General features: G+C 44.1%; 1 protein-coding gene across 1 annotated transcript in view; it reads right to left on the bottom strand.

Annotated features, from left to right (window-relative positions):
• Positions 1-360: 360 nt before the first annotated feature.
• The window catches only part of ATP9A (ATPase phospholipid transporting 9A (putative)), a 168,194-nt gene continuing 158,842 nt past the window's right edge, over positions 361-9,712 (bottom strand). Inside the window, exons 26-28 of the mRNA XM_030212399.1 lie at positions 5,386-5,443; positions 2,626-2,829; positions 361-2,074 (exon numbers count right to left, since the gene is read on the bottom strand). Of these exons, the coding sequence (XP_030068259.1) occupies positions 1,938-2,074; positions 2,626-2,829; positions 5,386-5,443 (399 nt within the window). The 3' untranslated portion in view covers positions 361-1,937. The remainder of the gene's footprint in view (positions 2,075-2,625; positions 2,830-5,385; positions 5,444-9,712) is intronic.

Raw genomic sequence — 9,712 nt, 5'->3', positions numbered from 1 at the left:
CCACCTAAAAATACGCCCTTTAGCCTCATTTCGTGGAGGTGTTGCCAGAGGGTAGGCCAGAGATCTCATGTTTTTTTTTTGGGGGGGGGAAGGGAGGCACATATAGCTACTCTATACCTGTGGCTATTTTCAGAGAGAAAGTATCCACGGCCATTAGCATGGACTTTGAAAAGTAGTGCAAGCTGTGTTGGGTTACAAAATGGACAGCTTTAAAAGTGCCTCCCACCCCGCAGAAACTGAAATGTGGTTAACAGTATTGTACACTCAGTATTGTTTACTAAGGTGCGTTAGCATTGTTAACGCACCTACAATTAGCGCGTGCTCTAACCTTGTAGGCACCTATAGGGACATTGTAGGCGCCTACACGGTTAACGCGCAATAAAAACAGGGCCCTAAGTGCCTTTCTTTCAATGGCTTGCAGTACTAGGTGTAAGTAAGCCAACCTGCAATTCTCTCTCTCTGATTCTTATTTGCAGGAAAAAAAACATTGCTTTGAAAAGGGCATTTAATTGCTGATTTTCTAAAGATGTTTATCCAGTAACTGAAGGTCAGAGGGGCTCCTTCTGATTTACATTTCAGTCCCTGCCACTTTCTTTATAGACTTTGAATTTGATAGAAGACTGTGTGAACTCTATTACATGCCATTTTTTTGGTCTGTAAACAGCTTGGCCCACTATTAGTCTTCCACTCTATTCTACCCTGAATGAATAGTGACAGCAGCTGTCACTTTTTATTATAGTCATCAATCTTTTACCTTGCGGCTAAGATTTTTTCTTATCTAAATATAACATCATAGAGAGCACTTATGATTTTTTTTTTGACACACCACTGTCATCCTTCTCCTTTCAGGTTCTAGATCAATCAGAAACAGGGCCGGGGTCTAGTGTCGTGAGGGCTTCAATCATAGCTCCCTGGGGATTTTTTTACCCTGTTTTATCCTCCCATCCCCAAATCTACTTTAATCCAGTCATAGCAGCATAAGAGTACACTAGCGCTCCTGGGAATTGTGCAATAACGGGGCCCTACAGCTAGCCACTGGGTGTTGGCACTGGGTAATAATATCTTGGACTCACCCTTTCCATTACTCAAGGAGCTGCGAATGCTGAGCCCTAGCCAACCTGGAGAACAAAGGACCTGAAATGAGAACGGAGCTCAGGTCCTGCTGCAACAATGCCACTTAAGTCACCAGGGCAGGGCTCCAGGAGCACTTTTAAAGAACTAGCAACCTTTGAACTGTGCTATTGCCTTGGCCTGGAAAGTGTGTAACATGTACACCGATTCAATGACTTAAAGTTTTAAGGCCAGCTTATAGGAAAAAAGAATCCTAAAGCAGTGGCCTTACAATCCACCTAGGGGAGAAAACACTGAAAATGGTCTACCGCTAATAAGTTACCACCCCGAATAAAACGCCACAGCTCCGTTCCCCCAGCGACTTACTATTTCTTCACCTACACTGCAAGCAACATTTTTGGGGGGGGCAATGTCTCCAAACGGGTTAGTTTTGTGCCTAATGTGACAGTAATGAACCTCACTCCTAAGCCAGGGTATGTGGTTGTGGAGTATGATCTCAGTCTCTCAAATTTACTGCTAATATGTGCAGCCGACCACATGGCTGCCCTACTAAAAGTTCAGTGACTATCACATTAGTTAAGTTCCATTATCGTCCCAATGCTTTTTTTTTTTTTTGCTTTGCAACATTCACAGATTGACCTTTGTGAGTTCTCTGGCCTTTCTGTAGCTCTCTACTCCCCCCCCTCCAGAACACATTTGTTCCCTATTCTTCAGGATTTGTTTTAGAGTACTGTTAAGAGTGGCTTCCTTGTTGGCCGCATCATCCCATGCAGTCATCAGAAGTGGTTTCAAAGAAGAAGAAGTGGATTGTTTTCAGCGCCCCTCAGTAGTGTGAAAAGTTCAGTGCTGTGAGAAAGGGTCCTGGCCTATGATGTAAGCTTCGAGTAGCTCGGTGGGGAGAACTTCCGTCTCAGGTACTTGAGGACGTAGAGAGGGAGACAACTGATGAGTGTTATCACGGTCACCTTCCACAAGAAGGATAAGGTGGCGATGAAGTAAATGTCTACAGTAAGGAAAGAACACGACATCTTATCAGCAGAATGGGGAACAGGGTATTGTAAAGACAGTTGAAGAACTTACACAATAGAAGAAAATTTGAAGAGACTGGGAAATGTTACAACTTTTAAAAGCTTATCAGTGGTATGTGGATAAAAAGACTTGGGAAGTATTTTAGACCAATGAAAGAGGAGGAGTTGTACGAGGCTATAGCTACAAAAGTTATTATGTATGAGTAGCTTTAAGCTACGACTATTGAGGTCTTTTTCCTCCCTATTTTTCTATAAATATTTCACACTACCTGATAGCTTTAGCCTTCTGTATATTCAGGTACTTTATAAAGAACACACATACTTTATGACTAGCCCATAATCATGCCTACACATGCATTGTGTAAAAGTACATGCATATTCTGTGGGAGATTATAACTCATTCAACATAGGCTCCTACATATATCCCTACTTAAATGAACAACTGAGGTAGAAGTGAAAGTCTCCTTAATCACTGCCAATGCCATTGACCAACCCAAGTCTCCCACCAGTCTAGACACAACCTTACCGATAAATTCATGTAAGAAGACCAGAGAGGCTATGTAGCAGGAGAGGCTCAGCAGTTCGGCCACGATCATGAGCCAATGCCACGTTTGGATTGTTAATGCCACCATCAGTAGCTCAGTGAGAATCAAAGATGTGAAGGAAATGGCCACAATGTGGACAAACTCGGACTCAAAAAGAAGCAGTGCGCCATACATAATGATACTGCCTATTGAGGTAAATAAATACAAAAAGAAGAAAACACAAGGTTAGCAATAAGTAAAAATAATATGCAATTGTCCACTAACTAGAGTAGGCATGCTTTCAGAAGTCATGGTCTGCTCTAAATATGTCTAAGCAGTTGAAGAAAAACTATGTGGCATTGGTAGTTTACCTCCTCTACTAGATTGCAACTTGTGTTGAACTACCAATGAAAAGATCTGAGAAAAACCTTTAAAAAAATACAAAATGAGAGGAAGTCAAGAAGTCTAGGACAATATTTCCCAACCCGCTCCTGAAGTACACCTAACGGCTCTAGTTCAAGATACTCATCATGAATATGCAAGAAATCTATCTGCATAAATACAAAGAAGACTTAGTGTATTCAAAACATTCTCATGCCTATTCATTGTGGCTATCTTGAAAACCAAAGTAGTTAGGCATGCCTCCAGGAGACGATTGGGAAACACTGGTCTAGGAGGCTTCACTGGTTCTGGGACTTGCAGGCTTCATTCTCTACTCTGCCACAGCCATGGTGGTGGGTGGTTTAACTAACAGTGACTAATAATATCTTCTTCCCCTTTCTCCCCTGTCCACAGAACAAGCTCTTGATGTAATTCAAGTTCTGGAAATAGTACACATGGTAAAGGTGCAGAAAACAAGGACGACTGCGGGTATGAAACAGTCTGCATCTAAGGAGAGGCTCAAACAACTCCATCTTGGATAAGAGAAAATGGAGGAGAGACACGATAAAGATGTGTAAAATTCTGAGAGCTGTGCAAGGTGCAGAAACAGGGAAATGTCATTCATCACATCTCTGCATTTCATAGCACAAAAGCTAAGGGGCGCCTGGTGCAATTATCAGGTCACAGGATATAAAAACAATGAAAAAAGTAATTCTTCATAAAATGCAGAATTCAACTTGTAAAATGCACAATCACAAGAAATTCTGGAGGCAACCAGTATACCTAGGTTCAAAAAGAAATTTGACATTTCTAGAAGACAGATCAATCATAGCATGCTTAAGACAGCAGTCAGGGATGTTATGCTAGATTCAATGTACCTAGGGTTACCATATTTTGTCCCGCAAAAAGGAGGACACATGCCCCGCCCCTTTCACGCCCTTGCTCCACCCCGTCACATTTCCCCTCCCCCTGTCAAAAACACCATCACCCCCCCTCCCCGTCACCCCCCTCTCCTTACCTTACTACTGCCCTGGTGGTCCTTCCTGTTGCTGATCTCGGCGCTGATTCAAAATGGCCGCCGAGAGTTGAAGTCTCGCGAGGTCACTTCAACTCTTGGTGGCCATTTTGAATCGGCGCCAAGATCAGCAACAGGAAGGATGCATGCAGGGCAGCGCTCCGGGCAGGAAAAAAGGGGGCTCTTTCCTGCCCCGAAGGCAGAAGAGGTCACTAGACCACCAGGGCAGTAGTAAGTAAGGGGAGGGGAGGGGAGGGGAGGCTAGCAATCTGCCCATTTGTCCGGATTTCTGGACAAACGGGCAGATTTGCAAAACCCGCCCGGTTGCCCGGACATGTCCTCAAAAAGAGGACATGTCCGGGTAAATCTGGACATATGGTAACCCTAAATGTACCACAAAAAACGTTCTTCCTTTAAAATATTTAATTTCTTTTATTACAATACATATATCACATAAAACCACTTATGCTGTGTAAGTTCCGGAACTTGCCCAGTCACACCCTTCACTTCACCACCCATTCACATAAACCTTGTGTGGGCACATTTCTATATATCCATAATCTGTGTACATGCTCCCCAATTGTTGTTTCCTCAATTTCAAATCTTCCACTTGTGTCTTAGATATCGTCCTTAAAGGTTCAAATTATAGTCCTTTTAAATCATAAAAATCTTCTAAATCACATCAAGCAGGAGCACAGTGTTCACAACAAAGTCTCTCCAGCACTCTTCTTGGAGTAGTGTTAGTTCAGCAGAGTGAATCAGTGCAGTGTGTCAAGGGCTTCCTGGAATTTACATACTGTTTCCAGACTATAAGCACCTTCTAACTCTTCACACCTTCTCTCTTTAGTTCCTCAAAATGTACCCCACAATCTTAACAGCTAGAAACCGGAAAGGTGTGAGGGAGTTGGATAGTTCTACACATCCTGTTTCTTCTACATGTACCTGCTACCTCTTAGGATGATGGGCCAGGTCCAAAGGTCTGATCTAGTATAGCATTTTTAAGCAAAGCTACTAGGTCAACACATGTCACTATTACCTCAGGGATGCCTGAAAGAGAGCTGCTACGCATGAATTATTCCTACAAGTAGTATATCAGCTATGATAGGGGTGCACAAATTCAGTCCTCAAGGTCTGCAAACAGGTCAGATTTTCAAGATATCCCAAAGGAATATGCATGACATAGATATATGCATGCCTACTAGCTCCATTGTATGCAAATCTCTCTCATGCACATTCATTAAGGATATCCTGAAAACCTGGATCTGTTTATGGCCCTTGTGCATTCCTGACCTAGGACTACCAATTTGAATTAGAATCTGCACCCTGTGGCCAGAAAATGAGTACTAAGTTGGTTTTATTTTCTTACCTTGGTAGATGCTTATTAAAACCCATATGAGAAACGTTTTATAGGATAAAGGCCGACCCTAATAAAGAGAAAACAAGCCTAAATCATATGAGGATGTGATGAAAAATACAACCGACAGACACAGGTTGGTCAACAAAAGTTTTTAGTGAGTTTTTATCATAATCTTAGGCAAACCTGATACATATACACAGCTAATGCCCTTTAGGGATACAGTGGTAAATTTGTTAGTGCACTTTAAATTTTCATTCACACTAGAGTGAATGAATATGAATTAATATATGTTAAGCCAACCAGTGTATGTTAAAATGCAATAGTGTTCTTTAAATTGCTCTTCAAACAAATGTATGATATACTTGTGTGAAATACAAAAAAAAAAAAAAAAATCTAAAAAGTCAATATCAAATGAAAACTACCCAATGGTTGTTGTTTTTTTTTTTACTGCATATATCCCTAATGCCCTGTGAGCTGTGTCTTATTTCTAACATACAGGGCCTGATATTCAACCAGCAACGATCAGCCCTTTGCTGACCACTGCCCGCATTAAACCCAGAAATTCAATGCCAGGCCGTGTCCAGGTATCAGCATTGAATTTTTGGAGCCAGTTAATGCATAGCCAGTGCCGTAGCAAGGGCAGCTGACACCCGGGGCAGTTTGCCACTGCGCATCCCCCCCGGTGCAGCATGGTGCACCCCCCCTCGGCGCACGCACGCACCCCCCCGGAGCACATTCTTACCAAAGAGGGCGGGCAGGCCGCTCCGCCCCGAGTACACGTCGCTGGGAGCTGTGTCGGCTCCGCTGGTTCCATGCTCTCTCTGCCCTGGAACAGGAAGTAACCTGTTCCGGGGCAGAGAAAGCAGTGAACCAGTGAAGTTGACACCCCCCCCCCAGCGGCGGGCACCCGGGGTGGACCGCCCCACCGCCCCCCCTTCCTACGCCACTGCGCATAGCTAGTTAACTGTGATATTCAAATGACCAAGGCAAAACAAGGAGTAGGAGCGTCCAAGAATTTATCTGCTAAAATAAGTTGACTCAAAAGACCCTACACGGGCTGTGTTTCAGCACAAAACCTTCCTCAGGGGTCGGGATGATTGAACAAAAAATCAGCTTTGCAGAGTATATGAAAGGAAAAAAAACATTAAAATACTGGAGCAATATGGTTGCCTTGCTACGCAGTGCATATTGCTCCAGTATTTTAATGTTTTTTTCCATTCACATTTTCTGAAAAGCTGATTTTTTTTGTTCAACCGTCCTGACCCCTGAGGAAGGCTTTGTGCTGAAACGCGGCTCATGTAGGGTCTTTTGCGTCACCTTCTCTCACGTTCACCCTTGTTGTTTTCTGCTTGACTTTTCAGTGGAAGTTGTGAGGACCCCTTCCTTTTTTTTTTTTTCCTAAGTGTGATATTTAGCACTTAACCATCTATGGGCCACTGCATAAAGACAGGACTGGCTTTTATGTGGTCCTATTTATGTGGTTAACCTGTATGCTCATTTTCAAAGCACTTAGCCTCCCAAAGTTCCATAGAAACCTATGGAACTTAGCCTCCCAAAGTGCTTTGAAAATATGCTTGCTGGCCAGCTAAGTGCTGACTCTGCCCCCGGAATGCCCCCAAAATAGCCGGTTTTCAGTCTGGCACTAACCTGTTAAGTGTCCCTGAAAAATAGCATGTAGCCCTAGCCAAGGGCCAGATGCACTAAACTTAACGAGCAAGTAGTAAACCCTGACATGCACTAAACGCCATTTCCCGATCACGGTAGCAGCTAACGAAAACGGAATGCAAATCATTATAATGAGCTGCAGTACCATTGCAAGGCTATTATAAAGATATGCACCAACGTTTACCGATTCCCCTTACAGTGGAAACCCTAACGTGAGGTCTGCACCTCTTGTTAGGCAGGGGCTGCTGTGGGAAAGGAAAAAAAAAAACAAGCTGTGCGTCTGTGCCTAACATTGACGTCCTTCAAGGGCGTCCCTGACGAGCACTGCTTTCTTTTTTCCCTTCTGACGCCCCAGCCCCCGCCCAAGGTCGCCGCCGCCACTCCCCCTCCCCCCTGCATTGAAAGAGCTTTCCGCAGCCCCGGTCTCCCCCCCCCCCAAGGCTGCCGTTGCTCCCCCCTCTCTTGAAATGACAGCTTCCCCGCCATCCTCTGCACCCCCGTGGCCCCACCCCCGTCACCCCCCTGAGGTCGTCCCCGCCGCCACGCCCCCCTCCATCTGCCACCGGGCCCTCGCAGCACATCTCACCCCCATGTGAAGGCGATGCACCGGCCGCAGCAGGCAACAGCAGATCGCTTGGCTTTGGGACTTCCCTTCTTTCCTCCTTGGCCCGCCCTCGTCTGGCAAGGATGGCGGGGAAGCTGTCATTTCAAAAGAGGGGGGAGCGGCGGTGGCGACCTCGGGGGGGGGGGAGGGCCAGGGCTGCGGAAAGCTCTTTCAATGCAGGGGGAAGGGGGAGCAGCGGCGGCGACCTTGGGCGGGTGGGGGGGGGGGGGGGACGAACGCCATCTATAAAGGATGTCCATAGGCATGTCATTTTTTTTTGTTTGTTTTTTTTTTTACGTCCTTGGCATGCGCAGAGCAGCCAGCATAACGCTTGGCTGCTCTGCGCATGCTCTACCGGCCGATTCTCCGACATTTTACGAGGGATTAGAGAATGCTGAGCTTCAATGAGCAGCTCTTTTGCATTCCCTTTTTTTGATGCATTGCCGTTCCCTACCGATTCACTATGGAATTCGGTAGGGAACGGCTCTATCAATGACTTTAGTGCATCTGGCTCCAAGTGGTTAAATCACTTTGAATGTCGAGCTCATAGTTAATCAAGAAACATTTAAAAAAAGGTGCAGATAGTTGCCATTGGACAAGTGTTTTAGTTGTAAATGTGAATTCAATTTCTTTCCTCTGTTTTAAAATGTTTTCCTCCTACAGATCTTTAAGCACTGGAAAAATGCCACCAAATTGGTATAAAGATACCAATCTACTACTACTAAACATTTCTGCAAGCACTACAAAGGTGTACGCCATGCTGAGCAGACCAAGACAACATATATACTGTGGAGCTCAAAGTCTAATTAACGGGCAGATGTTGAGGACAAGGCTACTTCACTAGATCAAGTGTGAAATCTAATAGCTCCAAAGCTATCACCACACATTAAAAGCACCAACCACTGGGGTAAGTGATAGAGAAATTCAGATTGATCCAGCCAACTTTGATCAACCATTTTTCTGATTTTTGACATGCTCCAAAAGGAATAACTCCTATTGGAATTCTTTCAAAGGCCTGAGGTGTTGATATAAGACCTTCCATGCCATGATGTGCCTAGCGCCAGTGCATGTCCATTGGGGCTTTCATAACATTCACCAACACAGAGAATATCCAGGAATCATTTCATTTAATAGTTTTTATAGATTGCATTTCTGGAAACCAAGAACAGGCCTGACCACAGCAATGTAGGTATCATCCTTAAAATACAGAATAAAAACAAAGTAAAACACAAACACCAAAATATAAACTAAGCAAACAAATCAATGCCTCATTAACCCTCCTCTCACCCCCCAGACTGCCACACAACCAAGATTTAACTTGTTTCCTGAAAGATACGTAATTCATTACTGCTCTAATAATTATCTCAGGTAGACTATGGAAAATGCTCGCACTCAAGACGACGCCAAGTGAACTTCCTGAACTGTAAGAACATACAAAAGCAATGCCTGGGAGGATCGCGGCATTTGACCAGTCACACACCAACAATATTTATCATGCAAGTATGCTGGGCCCCTGTCCCCACAAAGCCCGAAAATGTAAGCATAAGAATCTTAAATTTTACCCAGGCTCCTATCAGTAACCAATACAATGCTCGGAACAAAAAAGGGGAAACTTGTCTATCTGAGATACTTAGAAATCATTCTAGCTGCAATATTCTGCAGGACTTGCAGCCTTCCCAAAAATGTCTTTGGCTGGCCCGCATACAAGTCATTGCAGTAGTCCAGCTGAGAAATAATCAATAGCCTTCCTTCTACAGTTATATTCATAAAGATACACAGAGGAATTTCAATAGCAAATCGTTAATTAAACAATAATAGAACACTTCTTGAGCAATTCCTGTATTTACCTCCCTAAAGAATCAACCTAATAAAGGATGCTGGTGTTTTTTTTTTGGTTCTGTTCTTCTACACAACAGAACTGGGGTTCCAGGACACCCTAATGAATATGCATGACAGATATTTGCATATAGCAGAGGTACTGCAAATGAAACTTACTTCATGCATATTCATTAGGGATACCCAAAAACCAAAGTGGTTTGTGGCCCTCAACAAGCAGAGGTTCCCCAC

The sequence above is a fragment of the Microcaecilia unicolor genome, chromosome 8 (genome assembly GCF_901765095.1).
Source record: "Microcaecilia unicolor chromosome 8, aMicUni1.1, whole genome shotgun sequence".
Lineage (NCBI taxonomy): Eukaryota > Metazoa > Chordata > Amphibia > Gymnophiona > Siphonopidae > Microcaecilia > Microcaecilia unicolor.
This window is presented reverse-complemented; position numbering and strand designations above follow the sequence as displayed.